A 21,276-nucleotide genomic window follows, 5' to 3' on the forward strand; every position below is an offset into this window, starting at 1 on the left:
AAGAAGAGAAATATTCCCTTTGGCCAATAATTTTCTTCAGTCAATTCTCAGGAATAACTACTCACTGATTATTACCATTTGTGAAGCTTAGCTAAGTGCAAATTTGCAGTCATGTTTATCCTTGAAAAAGAACATCTTTACATGAAATAGTTTGTGGGGTCCCAGAGACACCCATATACATGCAGGGGATGCAATAGTTTGTGGGGTCCCAGAGACACCCACATGCATGCAGGGGATGCACAGGGCCTGCTCGTGCACAGCTTACTCGTCTCCCAATTTTAAGAAAATAAATTTAGTCTATTTAATGAAACCAATTGAAAAGCATGAGTTAACTCTTTCCTGGATGTCAATTTCTCCAGTTTCTGAGAGCTGAGAAATCTGAGACATCTGCTGCCTTATCCTTTGACTCCATGAGTCCCAGAACAAGGCAATACAAGGCTGGTGATTGCAATTTGGAATCATCCTGCTTCTGGGTGGATGGCCATGGTTTTCACACTGCTTGGAAATGGCCCAGTAATGAGTATATCTATTACAGTGCCTGTCACCCTGGATGGGAGATCAGCCTGCTGATGTAAAATTAATAGCACGTGCTTCTGTAGTGATGTAAAATGAACAACTGGTGAAGATACAAGAGCAAACAGCAGCCCCTGCTGTTTGCACACAAAGCTGTTACAGAGAAGGCTGCTGGAATGTGTCTCTGGCACAGAGACTATCCCTAATGCTGAGACGTGTATGATCAAGACTTTCTCCTGGACTTCACTCAATCTTTGAGCCAAAATTTAGCAGGAGTTAACTTAAAAATGCATAAATCAATTATACTGCTGATTTCCCATTTGAATCCTATATCACAGTGAGAATGTGAGGCAGTGCCTGGAAATAGTTCTGAGGCATATTTCAGTAAGTGATGGTTTTTAAGGGGGTCTGGTGGATATTGCACAGAAACAACTGATTGAGTCCCTGAGCTCGAAACAGTCAGGAGCAGGCTTGGATATCACTTCACCATGCCCACCCACTCCCATACCACCTGTCAATGGGAGTATATGTGTTTCATTTGTTTATCCTCAGTTCAGTCAGAATCATTTTTAATTTCTGCAATTCCAAATATAGATGTGCAACTCAGTTTGCAAACTTCTTTGATTTGTGTCTATCTGGAGGACGTGATAAAATAAGGGTGTGAAACAGGATCCTTCCTCGTTCTACTGTCTCACCAGATTAAATTTAAGGACAGCTATCTTGTGCTTCATGTAGTTTTTGGCTTCTTCTTAACACAATGTAATCCTCATACCAATCAGGAACCATTTCTGCACTGTTTTGTAGGGAACTGTTACTAACCAAATGAGGTCATAACGTCTTACACAGGTCTTCTATAACCTGGTAAAAGAACTGCATATCCACAGGACCTCTGGGTGAAGACAGATGAAAAAGCTTTAGCTGTTGCACTCCATGGTTGAAGATGGAAATGGCTATACAGCCACCTCCATCCATTCATTGTCAAATATGACATGGCTGATAGCTTTGATCCTATACGATTAAAGATCACCTTTGCTCAGTTTGTCATACACAGGGCAGATTCAAATGTTGGGGATTCAAACACTGCTGCAGATTTGGGATACAATTTGTGTTGCTATCTCAGTGCAGTTCTTAGAAGTCTGAGATCATCAGGATGAGATGTAAGTGTGAGATACTGTTGTTTTGTTGGTGAAAAGGATATTAAAAGTGGTGATATATTGTATGACGATACAGTTTTGTGCTAGCTTGGCCAACCTTCCCCAGTTAATCAAATGTTACCAAACCTGATTGGCTGAATACTTGCTGCTTGTCAGGGCTCGGTGAGGACCAGACACAACAATACAAACCTAAAAATTAAATATAAAAAGATGACAAGAAACCAGAAAATCCTGGAAATACTCAATAGGTCAGGCAGCAGCTGTGAAAAGAGAAATAGATTTGTTACTTCAGATCTGACACTCTTTAATAGAACTAGGAAATGCAGTTGTTGCTCTCAGACAGTTAGTTCAAACCAGCCCTTGGAATTGTGGGACAAGGGGATTCAGTGGGAAGTAGTGTTGAGGGAAGAAACTCCGGGGTTTGAATGGTTTCTACCTGCTGCCTGCTGCTTAAGGTCTTAGTATGTGATTGAAACCTGACCTCTGTGATCTTGCAGTGAATGATTAGGTGATATTGTGAAGAGTATCGCTTGCTTATTATGGCATTGATAAGTATGAAGAGTTGCACATTAGAAGTGAGGGTACCATCCACCAACCTCATGAGATTATTTGATATGTTTGAGGGATAATCAAAGAGAAAACTCTACAATTAAAAGTGAACTGTTGAAAATAATGAGGTGGCTTTCACTGAGCGATGGGAACAAATTTAAACAACAGAAAAAGCAATGAAATTAAACTCAGTCCCAAACATCTGTAAATCAGAATCCATAAATTATTTTAAATGATATGACCAATGATTAACACCAGGAATTGGGAATCATTGATCAAATAACTGCCAAATATTTGAGAGGTTCCACAGCCCAATTCTATCCAACAACACTTTATGTTCAAACTTATTTTGCAAAGTTCCTGATGTTAAAACTGGATTGCTAATCAACAGCGGATGCATAGTTGGCTCAGTATTAATATGTTCAGTGTATTCAATACTGAAAATCTAAAGGACTACAGGAAAACCCTGGTATCCAGCACCTATGGGGATTGGTAGATGCCAGATACGTGTATTTTCTAGTTGCTTGAAATTTACTCAAAAATCTAATATAACTGCATGAAGAATAAACAATTTAAAAGACATAAATACTATATTGTACTTACACTGAACAAACTTCACTGGTATGAATATATTAAACAAAATATTTTACTTTATTTTCAGTCACATTCTATGAAAACATTTAACCATTGCTACATCTTCATGTTCCTCCCCCTCCATAGAGCCACCTGAAAAATGAATGAAATATTATAGATAATTAACCCCTTCCCAAGTTTACAGATAAAGCCTCTTACCGGGGGTGATTCTTACTAAGCAGGGATAAGGAGACACTTTCAGAGAGTCACCCAATGGCGAAGCGTATCAACCAGCTCTTCATCCTGGGTGACACCAATGCTTTATCACACAACTTTATTCAAACAGCTGCGAAGAGCAAGGCATGACCAAGGTACTCGCTGGCTGAATATTTGCTCTCATTTTCATCAAAGGTTGATGTGGGTCTTCAGAGAACATTTACTTTTGCAATTTTAAATGTTCATATTTTTTACCTATTAATTTATTATGTATTTTTATTTTTAAAATTTATTTTCCTCGATTTTTTTTGCCAGTTGCTTAAGGCTGCAGGTTACTTGAATTCCAGATACCAGGGTTTTACTATATTCTCAAAATACTTAACTTTATTGGGTGCTCTTTTACTGTTTGGGATTTTCCATCACTTAAGGTAACTTATGGCCAGCCAGTCCGAAGGATAACATGTTAATCCTTCTCATGTTAAACCACTACTGGACTAGTGTGCTGTGCTCTGCACTAGTAACTGGCCATGTTGCATAAGCCCTGTATTAAAATAAATGCATGCCCTCCAGTGGCTACTTTCTGACATTTTCAAAAGGAAATCTTAAAGTTTGCATTATACTGTGAGAACCTGTGCTCAAATTAAAGCACAGCATGTAGGGCCTTCTGTTCTGTTCAAGGAACTGGCAGACTATCCCAAGAGCAAGCGAATTTTTCAATCTGGGATGAAAACAACATTAAAATACCAGATTAAACTATTTCCAATATCAGACTGAACCTTTCCAGTAGATTCTCAATAGATTTCCAGTAGATTGTATTTTTAATCAAGAAGAGGGAAGAAAGTTAATGCACCGGAAAACAGGATCTAGATGAACTGGATAAACAAATCATGTGGGACAGAGATTGGGTAAATAAGCTTATCCATGTTTTCTAGAATAGGTGAAGTGAAAATTAGAGGGCATAGATTTTGGATAAAAGGAATTTAAGAATGAAAATAGACTTGAGGGGCACCTTCTTCACACAGAGGGCAGTGGGTATTTGGAACAAGTTGGCCAAAGGAATGTGGAAGTGGGAACAATTGTTACATTGAAGAGACATTAGGACAGGAACATGGATAGTAAAGGGTGAGAGGTATATGGATGGCATGCAGGGAAATGGGACATGCTTGATTGGCATTGACAAGTTGGGTTGAAGAGATTTATTCCATATTGTAGAACTCTATGGCTCCAAGGAATGATAATAAGTTTATTGCAAAGAACATTAACACTGAAATTCTGATTTATTGTAGCCAAACAGGTACATAAGATATACCAAATTCAATTTTACACCTTAAATTGTCCCAGTACAGAAAGAGATAAGAAATGTAAAGTACAAGAGAGAGCGATAAATACATAGTCACAGTTGCAGTTAGTACAAGAAAACAGTAATGTTTCAATAGTTCAGACAAGTCTTCTTGTGGTCCCAGAGTTGTTTGTGGTCAGGGTAGTAAGGGTAGGTTTAAAAACCTGATGGTCATTGGATATACAGTAAACTGTTCTTGAACCTCAAGATGCTGGACTTCAGGCTTCTGAACCTTCTTGCTGAAGATAGCAGTGAGAAGAGGCTGTGACTAGGGTGAGTGATGGTGGTCCCTTATAACATTGGCTGCTGTATTGAGACATTGCCTCATATTGATGTCATAAATTAATGGATTGATGCCTGCAATGGAGTTGCCTATGATTGCTACCTTCTGCTGCTTTCCATGCTCCTGGGCACTCAAATTACCAAACCAGATTGTGATGCAACTACCAAGTATACTTTATACCTGTGGAAGTTAAGATAGAGTAGTGAAGGACATGCTAAATCTCCTCAGACTTGTTAGAAAGCATAAGTGTTGATGTGCTTCTTCAGTTGCCTTAATGTGCTGGCTCCAGGAGAGGTCTTCTGACGATAATATGGACTTCCAGGAACTTGAAGGTGTTAATCCTCTCTACCTCTATCACATCTACATGGACAGATGTGTGATGCCTCAGGTCCCCTTTCCCAAAATCTCCTCGGTCTTGATGATGTTGATAGCAAGATTGTTGTTCTTTCACCACCAAACGAGATTCTCAGTCTTCAAAACTGTATAATGATCTATCATTTCCCATTAGTTGGCCAACAATGTGGTGAATTTATAAACCATAAAAACATAAGACGTACTGTAGGAGCAGAATTAGGCTTTTCAGTCCATTGAGTCTGCTCTTCCATCAAATTAAGTCTCCATAACCTTTGATGCCCTTACTAAGTACCTGTTAACCTCTGTTTTCAATCTACCTAGTGCCTTGGGCTCCACTGCCATCTACGGCAATGAATTCCACAGATTTACCACACTTTGGCTAAAGAAATTTCTCTGTTCTAAAGTGACTTCCTTTTATTCTGAGGCTGTGCCCTCTGATCCAAGACTCTCCCAATGCTGGAAACATCTTCTCAAAGTCCACTTTCTCTCCAGCCCTCTCAATGTTTAAATGGTACCTGCCTCATCCTTTTCAACTCCAGAGAGTACAAGCCCAGAGCCTTCAAACAATTCTTACAAGTTAACCCTTCCATCCCCGGGATTATTCTAATAACCTCTTCTGGACTCTCTCCAATGTCAGCTCACCCCTCCTTAAGTATGGAGCCTAAATTGCAGGATATAGATTGCATTGTAGCCGAATTTGCAATGCAGTCATGAGTGTACATAAAATGGAGCAGGGAACAAAGCACGCAGCCTTGACGGTCAGTGAGAAGGAAGTGATGTCATCAATCCACACTGATGGGGGTTTCCAGATGAGGAAGTCGAGGATTCAGTGGCAGAGGGGTAAACAGAGTCCCAAATCTTTTCCTTTGATTATTGGTGTTGCTGGTACGATTGTGGAAAATGTCAAACTGTAGTCAAGAAACAATAGATGTTCTTGTGGTCCAGGTGATCTCAACAGAGTGAAAGGTCAGTGAGATGGCATCCGCTGTTGACCTGTTGTGACAGAAGGCAAACTGAAGTGGGCCCAGGTCCTTCCTGAGTCGGGAGTTGTTTTGCCCCATAACCAACCACTCAAAAGCACTCCATTACGGTAGACAGAAGTGCCACTGACCAACAGTCATCGAGACAGGTCCCCTTGCTCTTCTTAGACACCAGTACAATGAATGTACTTCTGAAGTAGGTGGGGACCTCTGGCCACAGAAGAAAGAATTTGAAATCAACCTGGCAGCTTCCATGTTTTACCATATGGCACTGTGGGCCTGAGGGGCTGAATTATCTACTGCCTGTATTTTTTCGCTATAATTAGTCAGCATTTTAAGATTTTTAAATTATTATCTAAAATCCTGCTTAATTGTAATAGAACTTGTGCTTTTATTTATCTTTCATGTCACTGACTGGCTTCAATGCTCCAGGAAGAACAGTGTGTAGTAGGGAGTTTGACAACAGTAAAATGTTGCCCTCATTCCATTCCTTTCTTTTGATATTCAATGCCAATCCATCAACACATTCATAAACATCTCATTATTTGAGGCTAGGCATTGTAATATCACACACCCACACCCATTACTAAACAGATATCAATCTTGGGGATGGCTCCTGAGATTCTCTTCTTCCCACAATACAAAGGTGCAGTTAAAACAAAACAGTACCAGCATCCTTTCATCAAAGCAGCAGTATCAAACATGGCCGCAATATCATTTGTCACAAAGTAGGAAATGACATGAAATATTTGTGATAATTACTGACTATCACGTGATTCTATTCAAAATGTGCCAGCAAATTTAACACCCTTGAATGTCACAGCAAATTGGAAGTGACTTTCTTACAATAGCCAGTTACCTTGATTCCTAATGCTATCATTAGTTATTGTTGTCATATTAAGGCTGACATATTAATTTTTAAGTGCCTCAACACAGTCTTCCTCTCCAATGTTGTTATCGCATCGAATGTTATAGATGATATATCACTTAGCATTGACGCTGGGACAGATCAGATTCCCAGGAGACAGATCAGATTGTCAGGGCCCAGCTGGGCCCCAGCAAATTCCAACCTTTGGAGGCAGCCAGTCATCAAAATATTATTGTTAAAACCAGATTTCCTTTCAGTGACATTCCTTTTCCATCTAATCAAATAACCCTAAATGCATCACGAAGGTAAGTAACCCATATCTATTTGATGCCAGATTGTCTGCTCCTAGTCACTGGGGCTTTACATCAGTGTGTGCAGGAGCCCATGCGCTGTTGCTTCCTTGATAGTGCCAGGAGTAGATCAGTAGGAAGCACAGCTGGGAAGGTCCCCTTACAAACAAGTGCCCAGTATATTTGGTCTTGACACAGATAGAAGAGGCCAATGACGAGAGCAGCAGAAAGGCTGGAGAACCTGGGCAGGTAGTACTGGACATAATACTCTGGATGGCAGTGTATGCTCATAGCTTGCATTTTCAATGGATTCAATTCATTTCAAATAGAAAGTGCAAGAATGTCACAAGTGATTAAGGCAATTTGCTGACACCCTTCATGTAAAAATTTCACATGATTGGCAATGCTTGGCAAGCAACAGCCCAATTTTTGGCTTTTGCATGTGCTGTCAGAAGTCCAAGTGACAGCTGCTGTGAATGTTAATGAGATCAATTAATAAGCACAGAGTGACTAGAACATGGGCAAAACTGGCACTAAACAGTGGAATCTTGACAACCTGAGTCTGGGCATCAGGGCTCCAGATAACCGACCCCCATTTTTCCAGCCTACTGTCCCCATATGTCCAGCCTCCAGATAATCTTCCCTTATTTGTTCAGTCTCCAGTTAAATGGCCTCCAAACTGACATCTGGCCTATCTGCCTCTGGATATCCAACCTCTGAACATTCAGCTCTCAACAATCTCCTTCCAAAGCCTTCCCTAATCCAGCACTAACTACACAGCCAGCAGGGATACCAGTGCCTCACAACTAGAAGTCCTAGCACCCAGGCAAAGCTCAGGTCCATGCCTAATTGAACATTGGTAAAGAAAGTGTTCCTTGCTTTGGAGAAAAATTATTTCCTGCTACATTTGTAATTGTGAAAGATGCAAAGGCATCAAATTCAGGGTAATTGCAGAAGTTGCAGTGTAATTACAAACTTCCTTTTCTCCTGCTGTTGGAGCCAGCTCATGGGATGCATCTATTTACCAGAACCCCAGTCAATCAAAATCTCCCCAACTGCCATTTGCTCAAATGGACAGATTTGCTTGTCTCAAGAAACAGGTGGGAAAAGGCTTATTCTCTGTTCTCTTTCACCTTCTGCTCCTCCCAGTTTCAGACCTTGACACTTCTTTATTTGTTCATTGTTTACGTCACATATACTGAGATACTGCAAAAAAAGTGTTTTGCATGCTATCCAGTCAGGTCAATTTATACATGGAACAGCAAATAGTACAAGCATAAAATCATAGGGAAATAATAAAAACATAAATGCTGGGCATTGCATCACATAAGGCAAAAATGCAGGATAAAATGTTAAATTAAAAAGTTCAGGTAACAGTGTAAGGTATCATTTTATATTAATGGGAGGTCCAATCAAGAGTCTGATAACAGAAATATTCTAGAATTTAGAGTTTACTGTACTCAGACTCATGCTTTCTGCTGTTCTTCCCTGAGTCCCCAGCCACTGCAGAGAACAGTGAACATTTCTCCTCATTACGAGCATTTGTGCAAAATCCTGGCCAAAAACACACCTTTTCAGACACCATAGCTTTTCAAGTGAAAAGGTTCCTGAGTACCAGTGATCAGCAGTACTCAGTAACTAACCAGAATCTGTGCCTGGTCACTGATGCTGAGGCAGCTCTGGTTCTAACTAAATTCAGGGGTAGATATTAAAATATGTACCAACCATGTCAGGACTTTGAAATACCTCTAGAATCCACAATTACTTATAACCATCAATTGTGTTGGTAGCTAAAGCAACTCCAGAGAATTGAAACAACTAAATACAAGGTAAATAATAATGGACAACAATTTTTTTCAAAAGGTTTGCTTCCTAAAAAAGAAATGGAGATTATGATAGACAAAACTGAATACAAACTAATTTCAGATTTGCTATATTACCTAGGAAGTTGGAGAAATATTAAATGAACTTTTATTTAATTTAGCATGTTTAATCACATAATAATAATGACACCAAGCTTTCAGGTTGACATCACATGTTGCACAACTATGTGAGAAGCCTAGCGTTTCCCTTAGTCACCAATTTTACAACACAAGTAGAGCTCAAAGACTTTCTAATAAGTGCAGTTATGCTGTGTCTTTGAGCCTGAAACGTATACCCTCCACAAACGTCATAGAATGTATCACAGCTGTTGCAACATTGACGAGACATTTCTGCTGTACTGAGTCTTCCTGAAGATAATAAATGCTATTGTTAAGTACACACAACATGCTATTACCTGAAGAACAAGCGTTCACTCTATATCAGTGTAATGCACAGCATCTGTTTATATGAGCTGCTTTTATAGCCTGTCTGCATATATCCTGACAAACCATGCTCAGGCCTAATACAACATCTGCATAGCACCTGCACTGAGTGCATGCCCAGGCATGCTTGGACTGACTAAAACAGATTGGCTTATGGGCAACATACTACCAGACTTAAAATATGACAGGAAATCATAAAAATAGGTTATATCTAAAAAACAGTGTGTGATAGAAAATTTTTAAGATGATTTTCATGATCAGCACCCCAAAAGTCATAAAATACACCCAAAAGTGTTGAGGAAGCAAAATCTTTGTGGCCAGTGTTAATATCCCATGTCTTCAAATTTCATTTATTACTCATGAATTATTGGTGATGAAAATATTAAGGTATAAACAAAGCAGCTTGCGCACAGCTGCTGAGTTTGCCAGTAGCTATTTCAGCATCAGGCTCTGCAATGTTGGTGAGGTGCAGTAAATGCAGCAGCTCCTACCCATCAACAGCTCACAGTTGAGAAAGTGAACATTGAACATAGTGCACTACAGCACAGTACAGGCTCTTTGGCCCATGATGTTTCGCCAACCTATATACTGTATGCCCACTAAAAAAAAATAAACCCTCCCTATCTCATAAGCTTCTCTTTTTTTCTTTTATCCATGTGCCTGTCTGAAAGTCTCTTAAATGCCCCTAATGTTCCAGCTTCCACTACCAGCCCTGGCAATGCATTCCAGTGTTTAAAAAAAAAACTTACCCCTGATGTTTCCCCTAAACTTTCCTCCCTTCACTTTGTACACATGTCCTTTGGAGTTTGCTACTTCCTGGGAAAGTGACCAGATACTACACCAGATGGCAGACCTGCCTTCCTGACAAGATGTTATTCCAAGGCTCCAGGTGATGAAGCATTCATGAATATCTTCTTGGACCTGCCACAGTTAACGCTCACTGAGTAACACTCCAGCCTGAGTCAGAAGGGAGGAGCACAAATATTCAGACCAAAGTGCAATACCAAAAGAACAGTTGAACAGGCTACCTTTTTAGATGACATGGAGACAGAACATATAAATAAGGAGCAGATGCAGGCCATCTGGTTCTTCAATCTAGCTCTGCCATTCAGCAAGATCATGGCTGATCTTTCTTAGTGTTATTTTCCAGCATTTGCCCTGTATCTCATGATTCCCTCAAAATCCAGAAATCTATCAACCTCTGTTTTGAATGAAGACTCCCCCCCCCCACCATGATAGAGAATTCCAAATATTCACTGCACTAAATGAAGAATCTCCACGCCAAATTGCCTGCCTCTTATTCTAACCTTGTGACCCCTGCTTCGAGACTCCTCAATGAGCAGAAAGTCTGTTGAGCACTGTGAGAATTTTGTGAGAGACATGAAATCAAGACTCATTCTATTAACCTAGGTGATCATTAAAGAACAAGGGAGCTACCTAATGTCCTGGTCAATCTTCAAGCAATATCCACAAATCAGATTAGCTGCTCAATATCATGTGGATCTGACAGAAATTTGTGTGCAAATTTGCAAATTCTCAGGCACATTTCCCACATTACAACATGATATACACTTTAAAAAGTACCTTACTGGCTGTGAGGTGCTTTGGGCTACAGTGAAAGATAAAACAGAAATATAAACCTTTTATTCTTTCTTCCAAGTACCTTGTGAATTCCTTCAAAGGTGGTCCTGGCCTCTGCCATGGTTGAAACAGAGCAGGACAGGAGCCAATCATTATGGGGATGGATGGGAAAATTGCACAAACTATTCACACTTCCCTGCAGAACTCGAGACAGCTATTCAGTAAGCGGCTCAGGAAAGCAGGTGCAGTGCAACTATAGAGCATTGTCTAATAGATATTAAAAGGCTGTTCCAGTTACAGTGACGCACTGTGGCTTTTTGATAATTAGGACAAAATTGTAAGGTGGAACCCTATTTAGGTCATTTGCCCGTGAGAATAATTTTGTAGAGTTTTTCCTTTTGCCAAGCTGGGCATTCCACTGCGATCTTTTGAACTTGTAATGTTCCACCTCAGTTTATTTTGCAACAGAACCTGTTAGCTGTTTAACACTCTCCCCAACGCTCAGGATACTTCGTGAAATTTGATGCATTTGGCTTCATCATTGTTGGTGGTGTTCTGATATGGTCTGTTTTGAGATTGATCAGGATAAAACAGTTATTTTTGGAGATTTCATGTGGCAAAGCCAAAACATTTCCAAATAACAAAAAAAAAATATTCAGGGCACCTAAACACTCAGCAACGTTTTACTTTGCAGGTGGAAGGGGGGAAGCAGGTGGGATCTGATTAAAGGTTTTCACCCTGAAACATTAACATGATCAGCCCCTCACTCTTGTGATGGGATTTATTTTTATGTCTCAAAATCACAGAAATTGTGACATAATCACAATGCTTCTATTTTTTAAAAAAATATGAGCACTTCCTGGGAAATATAACTAAACAGTGTTAACTGCAGCTGAAATCTAATTGGATCCATTTTCCATGATGCTCTCTGTCCTTTTCCAGTGTGGCTACAGAGTCAGGCTATGAAGATGAACATGTGTGTGCAGCACCCAACTTTGCATATCACTGTACAATCTTTTATTTTTGAATCAATTCCTATTCTAACACTTTCTAAAAATGTTAAAACTCATCTCCACATTGGCTCAAAAATTGAAAAAATTCTTCCAAAGTCCTGAAGAAAAAAATAAATGATTATATTCTGAAACACTTTGAGTCCACATCAATTAAACTTAATCCTGGAAACATTCTGTGTTTATTATTTAAAGATGTTTTCTGAGTTGAAGTTTGATGTCACATCCCTGTTTTGGGGTGATTTCATAGTTTCATCAATTGAGAACTCAAAAGGAGCAAACAGGCTTGCTCTGGAATTCCTTGCCCCTGATCAGCTTTTTGAATGATGAGGACTTATTAGTCTAACAATCTTCAGTGTCATCACTGCTCATACCCAGATGTCTTTTGATGAGGGAGCAGTATTCAATAAACTTAAGAAAAGGGAATAATACGAGTTTTCATGGATTACATCGCCACAATTTATTTTCAAATACCAATTTGGAGGCTGCTTGTTGCTGGAAGGATGCAAAGAAACTTTGTTCACTTTTGCAGGGGCACTTTAAATAAATGCATACTGCACATTGACCTCATATCAGGATGTGATAATGTTGTTTATTATCATGTCTGGGGGTTGGGGTGGAGAGGAGACCTGTGCTGGCCCCACCCACACACCACTTGACCTATGGCTCCTAGTTAATACAGGTGAATGCATTCCTAAAGAGCTGTACCACTGTCTCCAGTGCAAAAATACCAGGCTTATCAAATAATAAAAACAACTTGCCTACATTAATACATTTCCAACTACTTCACCAGTTTTAAAGTTCTCCTGCTGGAAACTAGTAAAGTAATTTGATGGAGACAGAGTGCCTGAAAGATTATGAAATATTGCATCACATGGGTTTTGGCCCTGCATGCCTCAAATCACTCAACACGGGTCTAAATCGATTGGGGAGTAACACAAATTGGTGGCAGATAATTGGCATTTGACAAATATTCTGCCAAATTTTCCTTTCCCACTCTCAAATGACTTCTAATTAGTTCATTAATCTTGACAAACTGAATCTGCTCACATCAAAAGGAGCCTAAAAGCAGTTCCATCAGCAACCTCTCCAGGGGAATTAGGGGTCAATAATAAATGCTGGCCTTTGCAGAGGCGCTAAAGTTTCACAAAAGAAAATAAAGTCAACACAATAACTTAAATGACTCATAGATTAGAAATTGGCATCATGATGAACTCACCCAAGACACTGATATTTCTTACAAGTATAATTGGGCTTCAAGGAAGTTACATCAATTAAGTTGATTTCAGTTTGCTTTCAATTAAGTTGATTTCAGTTTGTTTTTTGTTTGCTAAAGTCTTATGTTTGTTACTCTAGACAATCAAAAAGTGCCATCTACAAAGCAAGAGTCCTGGTGACTTCCACTTGTCTCACTCAATGTTATATTAGTGAGGCTTTACAAACAGCATTTTCAATTTTATTAGGTTGAAATAACTTTCTTGTCTCATAAGAAATGAAATCAAAGAAAAAAATCAAATACTTTCTTGTGATAGAGTGGAATGTTTGATAAAATTTCTGGAACTGCATTCCAACAGCAGAAGTATACTGGGGGAATAGCTTTCTTTGGGTGGCCAAGTAGCTTGAGTATTTTAGCAGTCATTTCTCATGTGGATTTAGAAATAAAGGTAGCCAAATATTCAAACTTGCAGGCTTTGCACGAATTTGATTGATTCTCACTTGGAGTCAAACATTACTGAAGGATTTCTACTTGGACAGAAAACAAAAAAAGTGGTTGATACCAGGCAGATCCAGTTGGCATTGGATTAGGAGAAGAAAAGAAGCATTTTATTTCCAACATGGTAGATGAACACAAACGAAGTTCAGTCAGAAAGGCTTCATTTTTATATTTTCTATGAGTTATGGCAATGTTTGTATAATTATACTTGCCACTGGCTATTTCATAAGTTACTAACCTGCTCTTCAGACTTGTGGCTCGGGGATAGGTCTCCAATTGATTCTTCAGGGTAACTTTCTCTACGGATCAGTGTGAATTCAGGGAGAAATTCTGCCCCTTGTACATCAACTGCACACACCTGTAATTAGAAGTTTTAGAAACTGGTTCATGTTTTATTTCAGTATTAATTAATGATTTTTCTAACAATTCAGGTTTCTTTCTAAAACTCCAACAGCACTCATTAATGTGACAGTTTAGATTACCCAGTAGTGACAAAGAGCATTAACAAAGCTTCCCCAAGTGATCACATCACATCAAGCAGTAATCTCTGCTGTACCGAGGACTTGGCTTATATCATCAGGCACCCTGCTGAGTATTTCTCTCCGGCTTATTTTTAATCCTTACTATATTTTCAGTCAGATGTGCTCCACGTGGACAAGTTCAGTTTGCAGTGTGAAGCTACAGTTCTGCTGGCTAAGGTGTCAAAATAAGCAATATCAGTTTCAACTGCTGGTTCTATAAGTCAGTTTATGGATGACAGCTTCTTTGATTTCAAGGCCAACCGATATTGATTACCTCTATGAATTATGCTTTCAAAAGCTACAAGATTTAACTCCTAACAATTTATAGTTTTACAGTGTTCATATGATTCTATAATCAATTAAGCAAAGAGAGTGATCTGCACATCCTGCAATAGTTAAAATTTCATCAATGTACAAGATTATATGGATTTATCAGCAATTTAACCCCAGGTTCTAAACTAGAATTTGTTTGGAAAATATATGAAGCTTTCTTTCATTAACTGTTTTGAAATGTCTAACAATTTTCTTTATGTTCAGTTCTTTTCATTTTTTTGAATATTTTATTTTGATTTTTATCACAATCAGTACCAAAATTATCATCGCAGATAAATATTTAAATGAGAATTAATCATTGATACATGTTCCAAATAGAGCTCCTATTCCCCCCCAATAAAACCCTAAATAAATGAAGAAAGGGGGTAGAAAAAAGAATAGAGAAAAAAGGAGCTGTCAAGATCTGGAACCCAATTCAAAACAAAGGGGACAATTATTTTTGTCTAGATCTCAATAAAAAGAAGAAAAATGAAGGGAAGAAAAATAAATGGAATGAAAATCTTATTTATTAAGTATTCAACCCTACACTTTGTAGGTAAGATTCCCATAACTGCAAAAATGTGTTGTATTTATTCCTTAAATTGCAAGTGATTTTTTCCAGGGGAACACAACTCTGCATTTCATTATTCCAATGGTCTATTTCTAAAAGGGAATCAGACTCCCAGGTAACTGCAATACATTTCCTGGCCACTGCAATTTTAAGAAACTCTAATTTGTACTTAGACAGCCTCATTTTAGGTCTTACATCTGAAGAAAAACAATTCTGGACATAGAGGCAATGATTTCCCAATAATTTGATTTAGTAAAACTCTTAAATTTTCCCAAAAGGGTTTCAATTTGGAACATGACCAGGTAGAATGTAACAAAGTACCTGTTTCTTCCCCACATCTAAAACATATATCAAAAAAAATTAGAGTTCAATTTATGTAATTTTTGCAGGGTATGATATAGGTGATGCAAAAAATTATATTGCGCCAGCCTACATCTTATATTAACTGTTTTGGTCATACAATCACAGCATAAATTTGAATAAATACCAACATTCAAGTCTGATTCCTATCTTTGTTTTGATCTATAGAACTCCCACTTAGGACTTCCCGATTGGATTAAAGAATACACAACTGATGTGAATTTCTTTGTGTTCCCCTTTTGAATTAGAATCTCCATTTCATTGCACTCTTGTAACATCATAGACAGTCCAAATTTGTCTCTGAGAAAGGATCTTAATTGAAAGTAACAGAAAATTGTATTTTTATAAATATTGTATTTATTTTTAATTGTTCAAATGACATTAATTGCCCTTGTACATAACAATCTTCTACATATCTGATCCCTTTATGGAACCAGGCATGTAGAATTAAATTGCCCATAGTTAAAGGAATTATTTGGTTTTGAAACAAGGGCATTTTTGGTGTAATTTTTTTCCTAGTGCCAATTAAATCATTCATTTTTTACCAAATACTCAAACTGTGTTTTATTGTTGGTGCTTCTTTTCTAGCAAAAATAAATTTAACAGCCCACTTATATATAAATTCTTCTGCCACTCTTTTCCCTGACTTTGTGCAGTTCAATTTCTACCCAAGAAGGCTTCATCTGGGCCACCCAATAACAGTATTTAAAGTTGGGAAGTTATAATCCTCCCATATCATATTTCCAAGTTAATTTTTCCATGGAGATTCTAGCTAACTCAACTTTCCATAAAATAAATCCTAATTAATTTATTTAAAATTTGAAATAATTTTTGTGGTAGTGATGTTGGGAGAGTCTGGAAGAGGTACTGTAGACAAAGAAATATGTTCACTTTAATACAATTTACTCTACCAATCAATGTTAATGGGAGAGTAACCCATTTATTTAAATTCTCTTCAATCAGGGGGAGATCATTCAAATTATATATTTTTTAAAATCATTATTTACTTTAATCCCCAAATATTTGATCCCATTTGTTGGCCATCTGAATTGTGTATTTCTTTTGCAATCTGTATAATCTCCATTTATTAAAGCTATTATCTCACTTTTATTCCAATTTATCTTATATCTAGAAACCTTCCCATAATTTTCCCATTGCAGATGCAGTCTTTGTAGGGAAGTTACAGTTCTTTTCATTTTAATCATATGTTTGAATGGTGACAATAGTTGCAAGAGTATATGAAATGGGGCAGAGGATTGGCATAGTGTAAATTATGTGGCTGGCCTCTCCACTGGGACAGATTCCACCACCCTTGGCTCAGTGGGGAGCTTTTCAACAATTGTTAAATGGAGTTCCTGCACCAACTACTTATAATCAAGGCTACCAAGGGGAAACCAATGCAGATAATATGAAAACAACAATAAGATAATGCAATACACAAAAGGGCTGGAGAAACTCAGCAGGTCATGCACCATCCATTGGAAGTAAATGTTTCAGACCTGAGCACTTCCTTGGGGAAGTTCTCCAACATTTTTGTGTATAGCACTAGACATCCACCATATGCAAATTTCCTTGTTTAATGGCAATATGGCTTCCTTTATATATATTACCCTATAAGGATTCATGGGAGATATGAGGAAATCCTACCATTGAAATAATTGGAGGAGGTATTAAAGCATGTGCTAAGACAGGAGAGGTGGTTGAATAGGTGGAAGGAAATAGAAGTAATACCTGATCATTCTAGCAATGGGAGCTGAAGACAAAATACCAAAGAGGGAAGAGTATATGTCTAGATGATTGAGAACACAGGAGGAGGTTTGAACACAGATACTGGGAAATCAAAAGGAAGTCCAAAATAAATGAGCTCTCCTACGCTTATAGGCCACATGTCGTGTGATGTAATTTGGACCAAGGTCTCATCTGCTTTCTCAAGTGCATATACAAAAAAATTTCAAAGGGGAGAAGGAGCAAAACACTCCTCAAACCATGTAGCATTCCCTTCAATCTGCACTGTATTTCAATTAGGATAGGATACAACAGACTCCTCTATCAATATATCTGAAACAGATTACTTGTTCTTTCTGACAGAAGTGTACAGAGGACCTTTCAGGGCATACATTGGGCATCACATTTCCTACAACAATGTACCAGCAAAATATTTGATACAGCATTATATGTGGTAAGAATGCAGACATCTCATCTGATTTATTTGCTAAGGGAATCATTTAATGCTTGCATAAGATCTGTACAGGATGTGAGTTATAATCCAGTGTCATTCAACTCTTTTTACACATCTGAACTCTTTCAGTAAAATCATTCCCAGTACTTGATGTGCTAACTGCTACAGGCTTTGAGGATGTGGGAAAGTGAATTGGAAAGGCATAGAAGAGGGAGAGGGAACTAGGTAAGCAGGAGGTGGGGGAAGAAGGATTGAGAGGTGAAGGATTAGGGGAAAGGGTATCTGGAAGTAAGAGGGACTAGGAAAGGGTAGTGGAGTTGGGATGGGAAATAAAAGAGAAATGGACAAGGGCACCATCTTAGTCTCAACTTGAAGGTGTATAGTCAGAGTGTGTCACTTGTGTGGTCAATCTGCTCGTGTTGAGAACACGTCTGTGTGGGGGTTAGGGTGTGTTACTTGTCTGCATGTGTATCGGTGTTCACTCCTTACTGTGGAGGTTTTCCTCCTTGTGAACAGACTAAGACTTCACTTTGTCCAGCTCATGTGCCAGCTGGAGTGCAACATTCAGCCTGTGTTAAAAAGAATTATTCACAAGCATCTTCCATTCAAAATGTCTGACCAGAAACAAATCATGCCTGATCCCAAAAGAATGCCTATGGAGAAGATTTTTGCAACATGACAATATGTTAACAATACTTAATTGCATATGTTTCATGATTTGCTGAATTACTCCAAGAATTCTTTGTCTGTTTCATTGTATATATTTTGGATCATGAAAAGTGCTTTAGGAAATACATTCTTTTCTCAGCTCAGCTAAATTAAAACCAAATTACATTCTAAAATGACTGCAACTGTAAAGGATAAAATGGTTTAGAGAGGCAAAAAAAAGATTTACCCAGATGAGGCTGTTATATGAAATGGTTTGCTTGAAGGGATGACAGAGGCAGGTACTCTCATAACAATTATGGTACTGTAATATTTTGACACATAAGTTGAATTGTGAAACCCAAAAACCTCTCAAAAAAATGGAGATCAACTTATATGCCCAATATACTTTTGAGACCTTGGATTCAGCTTAAAATCCAATCTGCGCTGATCCGGCATATAAGTCAACCTTTGAAAAACCAATTTGGTGTATATGTCTGTTTCATCTTGTATTCTGAGTTCTTAGACAACACATGGATGAAGGAAAAAGTTCTTTGCTTTAAAGATGTGGTAAACAGCACCATAAGGCATGCCATGAGGCTGCAAGCCTCCATTACAGATCTGCATACTGTGCGTCAGTCCCCTGCTAGCAGCCAAGTCTAACCAAACAGTAACTATAATCAAGGCCTTGCTAGTGGCCATGCAAACATGATCACTATCATTACATCTCCTTTTCTTAAAACAAAATTAGCTTACTTTTAACTAGCACATTTTCTTTGTATATCTCTGCAATTTTAACTAACACCAGGAACTTATATTTTCATTATTATCAACATTATTAACATTTTTTAAACTTGTTTTGTCTAAAACTTGAAGAGTGAATAAGTTAGCACTACTTCATTCTATAACAGAAGTCTTTAAATTTGCTCAATGAGTCTCTTTGGAGGATTCACGTGTCTTGATGATCTCATGATTGATTGTCCTTGAATATGAGTGGTTGTTTCAGACGATGTCTTCTTAGCTGTGCATTCAGGTTTTTCAACAGTATCTGTCTTTCCATCGACTGTGGCTGGTTAAATTTGAAGGTTTCGATGATCTCTTCGCAGAACAGCACCTTGATCTGTTTGAATGGTGTATGATCTTGGTTGGACTTCACTAAGGACAGTTCCCGTCTGAGTCCATAAGTTTGTTTTGTCTCTTAGCCTTACTTGGTCACCAGTGTAGAGTTCCTCTGTCAAAGTAATACTTTTGCTTTTCTTTCTGTTATTCTTTGAATTTCCTCACTTTCTCCCACTCTTTTGTTTTTAGGAGGGTCTCCTGAATGGGTAGGTTTGATCTTAGCCTACGTCCCATAAGGAGTTGTGCTGGAGACATATCACACTCGAATGGCATTTTGTGGTATACTAACATGCTCTGGTAGAAGTCCGTTCCACTGTCTTTTGCCTTGTTCGTCAGTCTTTTCACTGTCTGTACTGATTTTTCCACTAGACCATTGGATTGTGGAAAGTGAGGACTTGAAGTGGTGTGTTCAAAGTCCCATTCTTTGGCAAACTGTTGAACTTTAAATTGCAAAACTGGAGTCCATTTTCTGAGAAGACCTCACTTGCCATTCCATGTCTGGAGAATATGGCTTTCATACTGTTATTGCACCATCTGCAGTGATGGTGTTCAGTTTACACACCTCTGGATACAGAGAGTAATAGATTGTGACTGCAAGATAGTCCTTCCTTTGACATTCAAATAGGTCAGCGCCTACCTTCTAGTAAGGACTGTGTGGTGCTGGGTGTAGCTTTAGTGGTTCTGCAGGATTGCTTACTTGATATTTCCGGCATATTATACAGTTTGACACTTCATTTGTTATATCATTGTTGATTCTTGGCCAGTACATCCCCTCTCATGCTCTTCTCTTACACTTTTCGATTCTGAGATGTTCTCCATCGATCCTTTTTAGCATCCCTTTTCTCAGACTCTTTGGGATAAGGATTTGGCTTCATTTGTAGATGATGTCTTCAACCACTGATAGTTCCACCCTGCAGTTCCAGTACTCTGAAGTGTCAGATGAGCAGTCCTACTTCATGTTGGGCCATCCATCCAAGATGTTTTTCTCAGTTGTCTCAGTGTTTTGTCTTTGTTTGTCTCTGACTTTATGAGCTCCATTTTTACATCTGATATGGGCAGTGCACTTCTGATCATGTCTATGAAGGCATTCACGTCTTCATCCATTTTGGTGTTTGCTGGTCCTCTCACGTCAACAGCTCTAGACAACGTGTCTGCTGTGTACATTAGCTTACACGGAGTGTACGCCACATTCAGTGTATAGCGTTGCAGCCTAATCATCATTTTTTGTATTCTAAGTGGACAGTAATTTGATGGGTATTGGAATAATGCAATCAAGGGCTTACGGTCAGTCTCTACACTGATTGCTTGTCCTGACAAAATGAGAAATCTTTCACAGGCGTATGTGATGCTGAGCAGCTCCTTTTTAATTTGAGCGTATTGCATCTCCACATCTGTTATTGAGTGTGATGCATACGCAATGGATTGCCAGTCATCGTATTTTTGCTGAAGAACTGCACCGAGCCCACTATGTGATGCGTCTAATGATATCTTGATGGGTCTCGCTGGGTCGTAAACCCTCAGAACTGGTTCCTCTGTGAGCAGTTTCTTTAGTTCACTCCATGACTTTTCATGCTCGTGATTCCACTCCCATTCAATGTTCTTTTCTGTACGTCTTCTCCATGGACCCATCTTTTCTGAGAGGTTGGATATGAAGTTGACCATTCCATTAAACCTCTGTATGTCCTTTTTGCATTGTGGTCTTGGTATGTTCCCAATGGCAGACACTTTTTTGGGATCTGGTCTGAGGCTTTCACTACCAATAATATCTCCTACCAATGTTAGTTCTGTCGCCCCAAGCTGGTATTTCTCTCAATTCAGCTTCAGGTTTGCTTTCCTTGT

The 21,276-nt window shown here is 38.6% G+C and overlaps 1 protein-coding gene across 2 annotated transcripts in view; it reads right to left on the minus strand.

Moving 5' to 3' along the window:
- LOC138757214 (ADAMTS-like protein 1) overlaps window positions 1-21,276 on the minus strand; it is a 464,147-nt gene that overhangs the window by 317,479 nt on the left and 125,392 nt on the right. For both annotated transcript variants that reach the window (XM_069924203.1, XM_069924193.1), the window contains exon 3: window positions 13,969-14,088. In XM_069924203.1, coding sequence (XP_069780304.1) covers window positions 13,969-14,088 — 120 coding nt within the window. The remainder of the gene's footprint in view (window positions 1-13,968; window positions 14,089-21,276) is intronic.

This window comes from Narcine bancroftii, chromosome 1, assembly GCF_036971445.1.
Source record: "Narcine bancroftii isolate sNarBan1 chromosome 1, sNarBan1.hap1, whole genome shotgun sequence".
Classification (NCBI taxonomy): domain Eukaryota; kingdom Metazoa; phylum Chordata; class Chondrichthyes; order Torpediniformes; family Narcinidae; genus Narcine; species Narcine bancroftii.